At 35.2% G+C, this 15,751-nt stretch overlaps 1 protein-coding gene across 2 annotated transcripts; it reads right to left on the bottom strand.

Moving 5' to 3' along the window:
• Positions 1-389: 389 nt before the first annotated feature.
• LOC113226865 (juvenile hormone acid O-methyltransferase) lies at positions 390-15,207 on the bottom strand. Of its 2 annotated transcripts, XM_026459652.1 has the most exons (5): positions 14,444-15,207; positions 11,236-11,407; positions 9,675-9,783; positions 3,599-3,702; positions 390-452 (listed from the first exon to the last, which is right to left on the bottom strand). In XM_026459652.1, exons 1-5 carry the CDS (start codon positions 14,800-14,802, stop codon positions 444-446), a joined length of 753 nt encoding a protein of 250 aa, XP_026315437.1. In that variant the 5' UTR covers positions 14,803-15,207; the 3' UTR covers positions 390-443. The 2 variants fall into 2 exon arrangements, with proteins under 2 accessions (XP_026315437.1, XP_026315436.1); XM_026459651.1 differs by lacking the exon at positions 390-452 and having other exon boundaries at positions 3,163-3,702.
• Between the last annotated feature and the right edge of the window lie 544 nt (positions 15,208-15,751).

Raw genomic sequence — 15,751 nt, 5'->3', positions numbered from 1 at the left:
CGAGTATTTTGGATGACGGATGATTTCTAACTGCAGGTCTTGTAGTGTTAAAACTGTTTCTCGAGCAGTGTGAGGTCTTGCGTTATCATGGAGTAATAATGGTGAAGCTGTTTTGCTGCGTCTTTCGCCGCCATTGTTTAAATGCTATATGCTAACATTAAACCATGTCGCCAATTCCTTGGTAGTTTGCTACGGATCGGCTTCCATCAACACCTCCAATTCATCGTTATTTACCTTAGTGACGGGTCTTTCTTGTAGTTCATTCTTCAAGCCAAAATTTCGAAAATTATCGAACAACACACGGTGTCTTCGTTAGCCGTATCCTCGCCAAACAAAGCATTGACATTACGAGCAGTTTCTGCTGCGTTAACCCCATGTCGGAACTCGTATTCGAAAATTACTATGATTTTAGCTGTATCCATCTACACGTTAAAAGGTGAATGTTAAAACAACTGAAAGTCGAACAATTAATTAAAATTAGTTTTTTATTTAAAGAATATTTTAGTTTTGTGTGAAAAAAGTTTCACTCTGAAATGTGACACCATACAGGTTTAATTTTAATTGAAAGTGGCCAGTACGCTAAATCGGCAATTTCATATTTAAACCCCTATTACAAATAGACACTGGGGTCCAGTCCGAAGGATGAGTAATGATTTAACACCCTGTTTACGTAGTGTGTCTACGCATGTAGGAAGGTTTGTTCCCTCATATATGTGATATGATATATCTTGTTGTAACTATGTAGCACGCTAAATCGAGCCAAGAAAGTAAACCCAATAATAAAACGAACTTATTGACGATTTCCTAATTGAAGTTTAAAAAGTAGACAGTGACCAAGGAAAAGAATAAAGCAAGTTAAATGCGTCTCTAAGCAGCATTTTTATGTAAAATAAGCCTTCGAGCAAGGAAGCTTTAAAGTCTACTTTTGATTTCCATTCTGTATTGCATAATTTCTTGAATCTGATATTAAGAATGATGTATGTACTTTAGCGTGAGATACATAGGTAGTAAATCTCTCTTTTTTTTGTATGTGTTTGCACTCGGTAGCAGGTATAGCATCTATAAATTACTTCAATTTATTTTTAGTTATATTTACATTAATTTTAATTAATCCTTTTCCTTTTGTTTGAAATACGCTATAAATTTAATTAAAATAATTAAAATTGTTATAAAATATAAAGGTTAGGCAATTCATTATACTTATTAAATAATATTAATTTAATAAACATAAGGAAATGTGAAAAATGCACGTTTATTTATTACGTAACTATTTACTTCAATATATAAACATCTAGGTAAATAAATACAAGCATATAATTGTTTTGCATTATAAGACTTAGCATAAATAATTAATACAATGCACTGATCGTAATAGACGTATGTATGAAATTATTGATATGCAACATATACACACGCCATATACAACCCATAGAACACACGCCCAAAAATAAAAACACACACCATCCAAAATAATAAATTAAATCATACATTTCTGTGGAAAACACACACGCCACATATCGTAGCGAAGCGGTAGAATCAGGAAAATACTGATTCAACTAGCATTGTGAAAACTGAAACGGATCTCTACAATGAAATATTTATATTTTACACAGTCATAAAACACAAAATGTTAGTGTTGTCATTAGAAAAAAATTATGGTATAATTCTACAATATAACGAGGGCCAAATCCTATGTCCATTGACGACCACCGTGTTCGAGTGGCTTGTACACCGGTTTTCATGGTGTCACCATCTTCTGAGATGAGAGAGGTCTCGGGTTCGATCTCCGGCCGATTCAATGTAGAAGCACTAAATTTTCTATATTGTCTCGGGTCTGGGTGTTTGTGGTATCGTCGTTCTTTCCGATTTCCATGACACAAATGCTTTAGTCACTTTAGGATCAGAGCAACAAATGTGATGTCTAATATTTGTTTGTCTATGTCTGCACAGTACTAAATGTACTGTATAAAGGGCAATGGTTCGGGAACGCAGTCGTGTCGTAGCGTGTGTGTACCAGTACATCTTTTACACTTAGAGCCTTATCACACTGGCGATTTGCGAGCGATTTGAGAGCGACGCGACAGCGTGGCGTACTCGCCGCGAGCGCGCAGCGTGCACTCCGCGAGCTTGCAGCGACAACGCTGTGCTCACTTGGCGATTTGAAAGCAATGCAAACTCCCAGCGAGCACGCTCTCTACTGATTTTTTGTACTTGTGTACCTGTGGGCTAGCCGGAGGACAAACGTTGTTTATCCTTCATATTCTCGCCGAGTAGATGGTATGTAGTTAATTTGCGGACCACCAATACGGTCACATTCCTAACATTAACTTTAAAACTTAACCCAGGTAACTTAAACTCATTGAAGTGGCAGCGGTGTACATTTCCGATATATTTTACGCTTAAAACTTAGGATAGTTTTTACGGAGGCAGGTACCTGGTAGTAGCGGCTTAAATTTCTTAAGCAGGAGAACAGAGCTACACACGTTAAAGCTGTGAAAATTCTCTATAGGAAAATAATTACTACGTGATTTTTAAAAACTAATTTAAAGTCGATGTCGAGAATATTAAATGATACGAACTAACCTAGCATAAATTATCTATTATAAATTCAAACTAGTATAAAAATCGTATTCCTACATCACTTACTATAAAAAACTGTGTTTTTTAATTATTACATAATGGCGAACTTTAAATTGATAATGCAACATTGTAAGGTGCCTACAGATTTGCTCGACATTGTCGATCGTTAATTCGACATCACAATCACATTGTCGATCAGGTGCCTCAGATTTGCTCGACATTGATGACGATCGACAATGTCGATTGGGTGCATACAGATTTGCTCTATAATGTCGATAGATATGATGTGTTTTGAGCATAAGTAAAAAAAAGGTGCTCCAAATCTATAGATACATGTATAGATATAGCTCCAAGGAGCAATATAGAGTTATGAAGACCATCAATTTTTTTTTAAATTCATTACTTTTTTTGGATTCCGGATTTCCGGAAACAGTTTTACGGCATTGTAAGCAAGCTACTCACAGAGTAGTTTTGTCCTACGATGTTGGACGATGCCACGATGTTGTAAGTAGGGAATCCGGAACCGGGTATGTATTGAAGAACCGGGAATTTCCCGGTTCTTTCGGTACTTCCGGTACTAGCTAGTTGTTGTCCAATGGCGATACAATCAGTGAAAAAGTAAGCCATAATACTCGACGGGTTAAGAAAGCGATAGGTTTAGTAAAAACTAAATATTGGAGCTTTTTTATGGAAAGTAACGTAGTATAAATAAATCAAGTAAATTTTTCAGCCTGACAATGTCGATCGATATTAACGGTCGACAATGTCGAGCAAATCTGTAGGCACTTGTATACGTTACGCTGCCATTTTTTTGTTTTAGAAGTAAACAATTTTGTTTTCAGTAACATCTTTGAGCCAAAAGGAGGAGGCTTCCAAATAAATATTTCTAGTAGAACATTTTTTGATTTCAATATGTAAGATGGTAATACTGAGATTATCGTTGTTATTTTCTAGCAAAAGCTACAATGAGAGTGTATCCAGCACTTACGTGCACTGAATGGTTAATATTATTATTCACCTCGTCAACAAATCTCATATCTACAACTATATCCATATAATCTTCTAAAAACTCATCCTCCAGCTCTTTGGGGACCTTGAATGGGTTTACTGCGGCAACAGCTTCTGAAAACAAGATAGAACTATTACTTAGTATGTTAATACCTATAAACAAGTATAAAGATTTTTTGTAAATATTGCTAACTATTTTTTATTTTTTACAATGTTAACTACAGGCCAATTATACAATTAAATTTTAAGCCGAAAATGGATGAGTGATATGTATGACGTCTATTGGTGGGGCACCGATGCATCGTCAGTAATAAATGTTCGTCACTCTAACCGGTCTTTTACTTAGCTCCGATATCTATATCACTGGTGACGAGATTAGAAACTAACTTCGTGTGTGAACAAAAAAAAGTGCATCGTAATGTCGTTTTTGGGGAATTTGCCTGTTTTCGATCACAAAAACAGTGAATGGGCTATTTTTAAAGACAGGTTAAAACAATTCATACTTGTAAATAATGTGAAAGAAAACGAGAATGCGATATTAACTGCGCACTTCTCGGATGAAACGTACCCGTTGGTTCGCAATTTGACCTACCCCAAGAATATGACGATCTAAAGTATAGCGAACTGATTTTATCACTCGACACTCACTTCAAGCCGAAACAATGTTTATTTGCGGGCATAGCGAATTTCTACGGGGCGACAAAGAACTCAGGTGAACGTCTGGGAGACTGGGCGGCGCGACTAAGGGGGTTGGTAAGTTATTGCGACTTCGGCACCGCTCTGGAATCGAATCTGAGGTATCGATTCGTTCTCGGCCTAGACTCAGTTCCCGAACGCGACAAATTGTTCGAGCAAAAACCATCGACATTGACCTTTGCTCGGGCTTTGGAGTTGGCAGAACAAGGCGCGGGTGATGATCAACGGGGCCGACGGCAAAATGCGTGTTCAGTGTGCGGATTAAAAAATCTCAACGAATTCGTTGGCCGTTATAAAAATTACAAAGGTGAAAATTGTGGTATCAAAGGCATTTAAAAAAAATGTGCTGTGGTAATTATAAAGTGAACAACATGAACATCAAACGGAATGGAGGAAATGAAAAACCCTCACAGTGGTGAGGACACCGACTGCGAGGAATGTCAAATGTTTCCTTTAAGGTCTGCATGCATCTGTTAAACCAATTATGTTGAAAATAATTAATGGCACACAACAAATTAACATGGAATTAGATTCCGGCTCAGGTACATTAGTTATTTCCAAATGTCTATACAAAAATTATTTTTCTAATTACGTGCTGCATGATTGCAATGTTAAGATGTGTTTGTATAACGGATATAAAATCTCACCATTGGGATACCTTGTTTGTGAAACAACGTACAATAAGGAGACTAAAAACATTACATTCTTGGTAGGTAATTAAAAACGGGGGGTCACCCTTGTTGGGGGAGACTTTATGTTCGCATTAAATTTAACACTTACGGCAAAAATTAACAATATCACAGTAGATGCAGACGATAATGTATCGGAAATATTGGAACAATATCCAGACTTATGGCAATGATGAATTGGGGACGTTCAATAAGTTTAAGGTCAGCCTACATTTGAAAGAAAACGTTACTCTCAAATTTTTTAACCCTAGGCCAGTGCCGTTTGCGTTACAGGATAAAGTTGAACAGGAGTTTGAACGATTAGTACAACTTGGAATATTAGTCCCAATTAATTATTCAAAATACGCCACTCCGATTGTCCCCGTAACAAAAGAAAACGGTAAGGTCAGATTAGCAGTCGACTACTCGGTAACATAAAATAAGGACCTTATCATAGAAAACTATCCTCTTGTTCGAATTGAAGACGTATTCGCTAAGTTAGGGGGTGGGGAACGTTTCAGTAAAATTGACCTTAAAAACGCATACAATCAATTTGTTTTAGATGACTCGTCACAAGAACTCACAACGATTGACACCCAAAGGGGTTTGTTTAAATACACCCGTTTAGTTTATGGGCTGGCTAATGCTCCGGCTATATTTCAAAAATGAATGGAATCTCTATTATCAGGCATTAAAGGAGTACTCACTCCTATGGTTGGATGATATCTGTATCACAGAGCTGAATAAACAAATACATTTACAAGGCTGCGTGAGGTACTGCGTAGGCTATGCGATGCGGGTTTAAGGCATCAAAAGGAAAAATGCGAATTTTTTAGGCAATCAGTGACTTGCCTAGGGTATGTAATTAATAAAGAGGGCCTAAGAATGAATCCAGATAAGGTGCAGGCTATAAAGAATGCCCCGGAACCGGTTAATGTAACTGAATAATGATGAATGACTGTATTTAGGTTTGGTAAGTCTCTATTACAGCATGTGCAATACATTGATTTAAACTATGAGTATTCGGGGCGACCGAGAAATATTCCGCAACATACTTCACAAAATGTACTTAGAGAAATCTTACGTTTTGAATGTCTTTTTAAAGTGACAAATTATAATTTGCTAATAAAATATGATACTAATTTATAAAAGACATATATTTATAAAATACATTTGCTTCAAAGGGCATCCAATCGGAGTCAGATTTGGATCGCACCTTTCGTCACTAATGCTTTCGGACATTCTAATTTTCATATATGTAGTTCATCAGAACATTCGATCGTTGCGTAATAACTATTGAGGAATATCGAGTTATATGTACAGGAAATGGCTGTGGTTTGTAATGTACTACGTTTCAGTGAAACTTTTCTTAAAACATCTGATAATGAATTCGTGCACTCAGATAATTATAGCTTAGCTAATTCTTATTGTAGAAAGGACAAACATAGGGGTGGTACTTGTATATTTCTATAAAACAATATAGAATATAGTTTGTGATAATTATTAATACAAAGATCAAACACTCAGAAAAAATTCCTTCGATCCGGTCGGATTCGAACCGACGTCTTCTTGCATACCGTGCCAGACGCTATACCAACTAAGTCACGGAACGAACCAACGGACCTCACGAATTTTTCTATGTGCTTGCGTCGTGTCTTTGTATTTGGTTTTTCAACGACTTTTTAGTCGTAGCGCCATCTATGAGAAATCTATGAAAGATTTATCACCCAGTTAGTACCTTTACAGCTACCAGTCCTGGCGAGAGACATATACGAGTACATATAGCGTCTGGCACGGTATGCAAGAAGACGTCGGTTCGATTCCGACCGGATTGAAGGAATTTTTTCTGAGTGTTTGATCTTTGTATTAATAATTATAACAAACTAGTGGAGTAATTTCACAAAAAATAATTGGATATCAATTCAATAAAAATTCAATTAATATAGAATAATTATAATAAATTAGATTGGCTTGACAATATAGCTCTAGCAAAATGCTTTCAATGTTGTGGAATAAAAGTACCTAGAATTAATCTTATCTTTATAGTTGTGTACCAAAGTATCATAGAACCCTTTTTACAATCACTTCAAAACTTTTAATTAAATTTACTACAAAAATAAGACAGGGCTATGAATTATATTGTGGCTGGAGATTTTAATATAGATACTTTGAAAGATACGTCTGCATCTTGAGAATTTATACCAATATTAAAAATTCTTATAATTTACCCTTTGAGGAATAACTGGCTCCTCTAAAACATCCATAGACAATGTAATATCTAACTGCAAAGAATATAAAGTTAATGTTATTAACAACGGCCTTACAGACCACACATCTCAATTAATAGAAGTGCCAATAAGTAAGAAATTGGGTCTTTTTTCCCACTGGTATATATTAAATTATTCTAATTTAAACAATTTCAATCATTACTTATCTACTTTGACATTTTCTGAACTCTATAAAATGGAACGTCGATGAAGCATTTAATTATTTTGTAGATATTTTTACGACATGGAATTATTGTAAATCCAATTAAAAAAGATTAAAATTAGCAGTAAAGTTAATCCTACGTGGAAAACAAGAGGTATAAAAATCTTGTAAACGCAAGAGATAATTTATCTAAACTTATGTCAGCGTCGAAGTCCTACCAAAGTAAATCACTATAACAACTTAAAAAAGATTTTAAAAAAGGCAATAAAAACATCACAAATAATTAGTAATAATGATTACATAAAAAATAGTAAGAATGTTACTCGGGCTACGTGGAAAATAATAAAACTCACTACAAATAACAAAATTACAAAATCCGCATATGACATCACTGTAGGTTTACACTCCATATTACTATAAAATATCCGTCACAAAAAGCTGAAAAGTTTAAGGAATTCTTCATAAATATGACCGATAAAAACAAATTTTTTCAGCCGTTTCCACCTTTGACAGAACCACAAGTGAACCGAATACAAAAACAGAAGTTTGTAAATTATAAAAAAATTAATAAATTAGATTTGATAGTGTTATAAAATTCTGTACAAATACTACTGTATCTTCTTTATCAGTTATCTTATTTATCAGGTATATTTCCGCAGAAATTGAAAAAAACTATTGTAAAACCGTTACACAAAAAGGGTTCAAAAAGTGAAATGACAAATTACAGACCTATTGCAGTTTTGACAATATATTCAATATTATTCGAGAAAGTCATGTATGATAGAGTCTCCATATTCCTAGAAGAATATAATTTTAGGTGAAAGGCAATTTGGAAAGCGAAATGGACGAACTACAGTACAAGGTGTCTTTAGATTGGTAAGACATGTATGGGATGCATTTAACACTCGTTCACATGCTACTGCTTTATTCTTAGATATGTCCAAGGAATTGGATTGGTAAATCATAAAATAGTTCTACAAGTGCTCCTGCACGTGGGGAATGTGGAATGGCATTACAATAGTTTGAGTCATATTTGAGTGATCGTAATCGCAGGTTACTGAAATTAGTTATATTGACGCTTGTAACAAAACTGTAACAAAAGTACAATCCACTAATAGAATTATAGAAAGAGGAGTGTCGCAGGGCAGTATCTTGGGCCCTTTGTTGTTTGTGCTTTATATAAATGAATTACCATTATTTACACGACATACAGCTGTACTATTTGCTGATAATGTGTCAATCTTAATAGTAAATAAAGGCTTATCTGTAAGCAGTATGAAGAAGAGATCAATTTGACACTAAAACACATTACAGTCTGGCTACACAACATTGATCTATCAGTTGACTTAATAAAAACTAAAGCTATGCAATTCCACGCTCATCAAGCTAAAGCGGGAAGTATTAATATTTGTTACAAAACAGTAAATGTTGAAACAGTACAAATATTCAAAATTTTGGGACTATATGTAGATTCGCATTTAGATTGGAAACATCAAATTGAAACCATAAACAATAAACTATCAAGTCTATTATACGTCCTATTGATGCTGGCAAGAAATGCCTCCCGTGACACTCAACTGACAACGTATTACGGAACTGTGTATCCAATACTCAATTATGGAGTCATCCTTTGGGGTAACTGTGTGAACTCTACATTTGTCCTTCAAAAGACATGTATTCGCATTATATATAATAAAGACTTTATGACGTCAGCCAGAATTTTATTTAGACATAATAACATTTTAACATCGTCAGGTATATATATTTTGAATTTATGTTTGTTTGTTTATTTATTTCACTCAAAAATTGACAGTACAAAACTATAATCTACGATAGTAACTACCTCAGATATTTGCTGAAGTGTTTACTTCGTGTGTATAATATTCGTGTGTATAATTACTTGCCAAATGACATAAAAATGTTAGATAGTACGAGTTTTGGCAAAACTTTAAAGATGTGGCTAGTTAAAAAATGTTTTAACAATTTAAATGATTTTTTTGATTATAAGCAATGTGAATAAATATTAATGAAATTAAATTAACGTAATAATGAATTAATATTGTTTATGTACAAGTTTATTTTAATTTCATAATTAATTTGTACTTTAAACATGAATTAACTTGTATTTTAAACAATGTGCGCCCGTAGCGGGTACATTGTAAGGACTGTAATTATGTTCATAAGACCTTAATGTTCACCACATTCACACAATAAATTAATTCCATTCCATTCCATTCCATTCCATTCTATTCTATTCTAAATGCAGATAAAATTAACGAAAAGGACGCTCACTTTTACATTCCTCCGGTGTTTTGTAAGTGCACAGCATACGTTTGCATTGCACATCGATATCACGGTATCCTATTTTAGCCATTGTTCTCCGCACGTCCTTCTCGGGGTCCTGGAACATATAGAACTAGGATTTAGATATATTGAAAAATTATCTTTCTTTCTATTATATATAAAACCGCATATTTAATATATGGCAAAAAAATCTGCAATAAGCACATAGAAAAATTCGTAAGGTCTACTGGTTCGTTCCGTGCATAGTGTCTAGCGCGATTTGCTAGAAGACGCTGGTTCGAACCCAGCCGGATCGAAGGAATTTTTTCTTTCTCTCTTTGTTTTAATAATTATAAAAAAACTAGCAGAAGTAATTTCACAAAAAATGATTGAATGTCATAATGGTGAAACATTCAATCATAGATATAGGAAACATTAAATACACTTAATGCACTATATAGTTATTTTTAAACCTCATTTTAAATGCTAAATTTTGGATAAATATTTCCCCCGGGGCCCGTCTTGGAGGTCGTCGTTGGCGGCGTATGGGAGACCTTCATCGGGATGTATTTATGATCGAAGAGGGTCTCCTCGTCCTCCAGGACCTGCCAGCCGGATACTCGCGCCGCTAGTGAGGGGGTCACAAACGTGACGTCTACGATTGGTCAATGGCCCCGGTTGAGGACGACTATCCCTAAGGCTGCCGCCTAATTCTCCAATTCTGGCCCCCTGGCATTGGTGACCGGGGAACCCCACGCAGCGCTCTTGGCGGTGAGGTCCCCCATCACCAGTACCTGCGCTGGGTCTCTAAGAATGCCTAGAATTGGGCCAGGGAGCGATTAGGAGAGTTTCCCTGCAGGCGGACAAAGTATGGCTCCGCCACAACCGCCGCCTCCCACTCCGCCATGGCCTGGACCAATAGGTCCTGTGCTCACCCCCGCGACTCTCCTCCTGGCGTGCATCCCCGCGGTCCCGCTCGGCCCAGACCAACACCAAGACGAGCCCGCGCCTTGTTCCTCTTAGCTTCACCGTGAGATGAAATCGACCACGGCTACTAGAGCCCCATCGCCACGACAAGGCGGGAACCCTTTCGGGAGGTTCATGTTCTTTTTTTTTTAAAGTCGTACAGTTGTCATTTTGGCGACTGGCGAATAAATGTGAGTATTCGTCATAGATTCCAAATTTTTTTCTTATTCATTCCGGAAACTTATAGTGCGTCTCACGTATAATTGTTTCGTCTTGTCAATCATTAAATATTATTTTATTATTTTTAGATTTTAGCGTATTAAAAATGTTAATCAGCAATCTACATTTAATCCACAAAAATACTTTCATGTACAGTCGTTATTTATATATTAATTGAAGTGATATAACCTGAAAGTTGAAAACCACTACAGTTGTCTATATAGGTAGTGATAAGCTTGTTCGATAAAGATATCTAATAAAAATGATCTTTAAGATTGAATACTATAAAAGGTTACGGAAGTTGAGGAAATTAGGAAGAAAGACGGAATAGGATGAATTGGACTACTATTCTTTACTTGCAACAATAACCTATTATTTATATTACCTGTGAATGGTGGTATGGCGAAATAAAGCGGTCGACATTTTTTAGCCAAGGATGCCACTTGCTGCATCGAGATAGTTGCCGGAAGATGTCAAACACTGGCATATGCCCTAAGAAGATGAGCAGACAGTCCCCGCCGTCTGTCAGCAGCTCGTAGATGTTGGATAGCGCACGCCTAGAAAATATAAAAGAATGTAATTAATTACCAACACAATCTCGAAATGGACTCAAAAACTGAATTTCAACACACGCAACACAGACGAGATGCTTCTTAAAAAATATTTGTTCTCCGATAAGAATGATCATCATCACAAACTCATGTAGGAAATGATTTATATAACAAAGAAGAAAGAAAATTATACAATCGAATTTTTTTTCATTAAAAATACTGTGTTTTTTTTAATGGGACAGTATGGGGAAATCTGAAACTATAGAGGATACAAGGAAACTTTCTTAGAAACCATTAAGACGTTTTTTGTGAAAACTATTTTAACATAGTAAATTTTTTGATCAAGCGGAGTTGTCAGCGGAAGAAAAAAATTGGGACCAAGAAATTAAATTTAACCAACTCCTGATGTATCAATTTTTTTTCTTTCGATACAATGTAGTCATACTTATAAGAAATTGAGTCTACTGGCATTTAAAAAAAGAGTCAATTCTGTTAGTACAGCACCTCACAACTTGCTTTTTAATTAATTGTAGATATATATTGTTTATTGTGTATATTTATTTGATTTCATACCTTTTTGTTATTTTATATGTTTTGTTTTGCGTTTTTTTGTCTTCTTTCTTTCTTTCGCTATTTGCTGTTTCATATTATTGTGTGTGCTTGTGGAAAGTCAATAAATGTATTCTATCTATCTATCTATCTATCAATTTCGTGTGAAAAATATTTTATGAAATTTGACCTAGTTCTGCTGTCCTGATGTTTTTGTCCCATACAATGAAATTATTCTTTCACGAAACTAAGTCGATCAGAAGTAATAAAAAATTTTATCAATTTTATTTATTCTTATGGGCAACTTGGCGCTTGCACGGAGAGGCAATGAGGGGAAATAGATACCGGATTCTTCAACTAATAATGCAGGGAAAAATACAAGGAAAGCGTAGTCGAGGCAGAAGGAAAACCTGGTGGTTGAAGAACCTGAGAGTTTGCCCACGTTAGCACATGTACCCTCTTTCGTGGGGCAGCTTCAAAAATTAGAATAGCCATGATGGTCGCCAACTTTCGTAGAGAAGCGGCACACTAAGAAGAAGAAGAAGCGTAATGTCTGAGAACAGTCATGTCGATGTAACGTGCTGTCGGAGTAGCGTGTGTCGGAGTTCAGTTTTAGAGTCATTGTTATGACATGCACTACTATCTCTAGGAGTACCTAGAGATAGTAGTGTTTACAGTAATAAAAGCATTATATGTTATAATTAATGGCCATTGTTCGTTCTAATGTCCACATATGTGCGCTTTATTCAGTCGTACGTAATCTTCAGATTGGCATATAGCTCCTATTCCAGACCAACTTTTATTTGTTACACTTTTTGGTGTTCCTTTAAAGAGTATGACCTTAACCAACGATATCTATGTATTATATAGCGTAATAGATGCGGCGTTCCTTACATACGCTGTGTTTCTTAGCTTATCAATAACCGTTTTTACATCATAATTGTGTATTCCGCGAATTTTGTTTTATTTATGTAAGACTACTCCAAATAACATAGATATGTCCCACATAACTTGACAAGTCGATAATCTTCTATAAATTAACTTTATCTTCCGCGAATTTGTCTGATAAACAGCATCCATTGGTGCCGGATGGGCGGCGTGCGCTAGATAAGCATAAGCGCAGTAGTCCAACCATTTTAGCGCATGCGCTACTGCATACGCTATGGCACGTCACGTATGCGCCAGAGGAAGACGCAAGATGAATATGAAAGCGTACGTGTGTGGACATAGCAATATACTTATTATATATTTCAGCAATTTGCGTCACTTTACCTTATTGTGTTGGTGGAGACGTATCAGGGTAATTTACAGATTAGTTTTCTGTACCTACCCTGGCAATTTTTATTATTTAAATATTCTACAATATCATAATGAACAACGATATCTATGTACTAGCATGTACTAACGTACTAGAGGCAGCGTTCCATACAGACAATGTGTTTTACTGATGTGCGGTGAAGACGCTGCACATCATTTAGTTGGTTGTCAAATATTCAAGATAGGGAACGTAGATGCGGTTTTCTTTGAAATTTAATTTACATTGGAGTGTTGCTCACATTTCGCTATTTGACTAATTGTGTGAACATGAATTTAAAATTTAAAATGATTCATATTGAGTAAGTAATGTTGCGATTTTTGATTAATTTGTGCATTATAATATCTGATAATCGCGAAATAATATACAAAAGTTCACGTTATCTATCTCGTTTTGCAAGCATTTAAGGACGCGTGAATAAACGAGATAAAAGATAAATCATAGACTAGTAAGCAACAGAGTGTTCTGACTATACAAATTACTTTCGTTTTTTTTTTAGTAATATAGTAATTATAAATAGTAAGCGGAAGGCCCTTGGGTCAAAGTAAAATAAAATGAAATGTTCCTCAATTATGGATAAATATCATTGGTAAACACTCAATATTATCTTCTTCTTAGCTCATTCCCAATAGGTACCGATTGTCACGTCTGTCTACGGTATTGATACTCTTTGACAAAATTCAACACTAAAACAAAACACTATCACTATTGATTTAGTGTTTTGTTTGGTACATGTAGTTGCTGTGAATGTTCTTGTCTAGTATTATTTAATATTCGCGTGTAGTAACCTGCAATATTATTTAATATTACACGATAATAAACTCGAATACTGAAATAGTAAACATTCTCACCGAAATAAAAAAAAACTAACCTGAAAAATTACCCATCAATATTTAGCTATGTAGTAGATTATGACAAATGATTAAATAGTGTAATGTGGGGCAGTTGTTATTTAGCTAATTACATACTACTTATAAGTTACATGAATGTTGCACTCTATTATGGTACGTACTTCTTTTTTACCGGCCATTATTTTATATATCTTTATATTTCATGAAATAACCCATAACGTCTTATGGAACCATACTGTACAAATTTCTTACTTTTAATTACTGTAATAGTTGTGTTTAACATTAAAAGTGAGGTAGGTCAGTGAGCAAACAATATAGTAAACTTACTCTTGATCACGTATCCAATGCAGTGTGTAAAATGAAAATGCATGATCGAAGGTCTCTCTGAAGTCTTTTGGCAGTGTGTTCTCTACATCCATCACTCTGAAGACGGTTCTCTTGTCACCGTGATGTTCATTTGCAAACTGTACCATTTTCTCGCTAATATCCACACCGATTACTTTTTTGTAGTTAGAGGGAATAAATTTTTTTAGGACTTCTGTCGTCACGCCGCCATCGCCGCAACCTATGTCGATGATGGTGTCAAAGTTTTTCCATTTAATTTTCTTTTCATATTCTTGAAGGCATTGTAAAGCATCTCTTTTCTGCAGGGTATTGTTTTTCTCGTATAATTCGGCGTTGTTCATGGCAAGTCTTCTTGCGGTAGTTTCTTTCACTGTTGGGAATTTGTAATTTTGATTACTGATTTTAAACGTGATTTTTTTAACACAAGACGTGTGCGCGTGCGCTAGGTCGCCTCGCTCGGTGAAGTTTCGACGGGCAATCTCGACAGGAGCGGTGTTCGTACGTATTTATAAGTACCACCTACCGCGTGCTTTGGTAAATTCGACAATCTTAAGTAAGGAAACCGTTTATCACACCTGTATCACGACGGAATACAAACAAACTAGTGGAAATGGTATTAAGCGGCATATATCAGCATATAGTTTCAAAAACGGTGTCGCCACAAATTGTTGTAATCTAATTTTGCATTAACATTACATTACTTCCTAGAATTTATTATCCTTAATATAATTTTGATGAACGTATCGTGGGGACACTTCCGTTAGTTTTTTTTTTGTGTGTACCACATCAGGTATACCTGAATTAGAAAGGCTTGAACGCCTTACACAGAGAATATGTTACCTATTTTCAACTAATAGGGATTGTTGAAGACTATTTTCTTCTATTATATAATGTATGTGTCTGTTTGCTAATTACATGAATTTTGCCATCTCAGGTTACATTGATATACTTATGTGGCAAGCTGGTTAAAATTTCAGATGCCTCAAACACAGAAAAAAATGACAGTAATTAAGGACAAAATTAAAATAAATATTAGGTCACTCAACTTTTTTACCGTGGTGAATGTATAAAAAAATTAAAAGAAAAGGTATAGGTAGTTAATATTTTGAACAGATATACGTTAGTTTCCATATCCTAGCTTAATATCCAAGATCAGCAAATCTTTATGATTTATTTAATAAGCATTAAATAATATATGATTTATTTTTGAAAGTATTTCTGAAAAAAACTTTATTTGTTTAGACTCAGGGCAGGGCAGCCCTGGGTCTAATGTGCATAATCAAATAATTT

Source organism: Hyposmocoma kahamanoa, unplaced genomic scaffold (genome assembly GCF_003589595.1).
Source record: "Hyposmocoma kahamanoa isolate Upper Pololo Valley unplaced genomic scaffold, ASM358959v1 202, whole genome shotgun sequence".
In the NCBI taxonomy this organism is placed as follows: domain Eukaryota; kingdom Metazoa; phylum Arthropoda; class Insecta; order Lepidoptera; family Cosmopterigidae; genus Hyposmocoma; species Hyposmocoma kahamanoa.
This window is presented reverse-complemented; position numbering and strand designations above follow the sequence as displayed.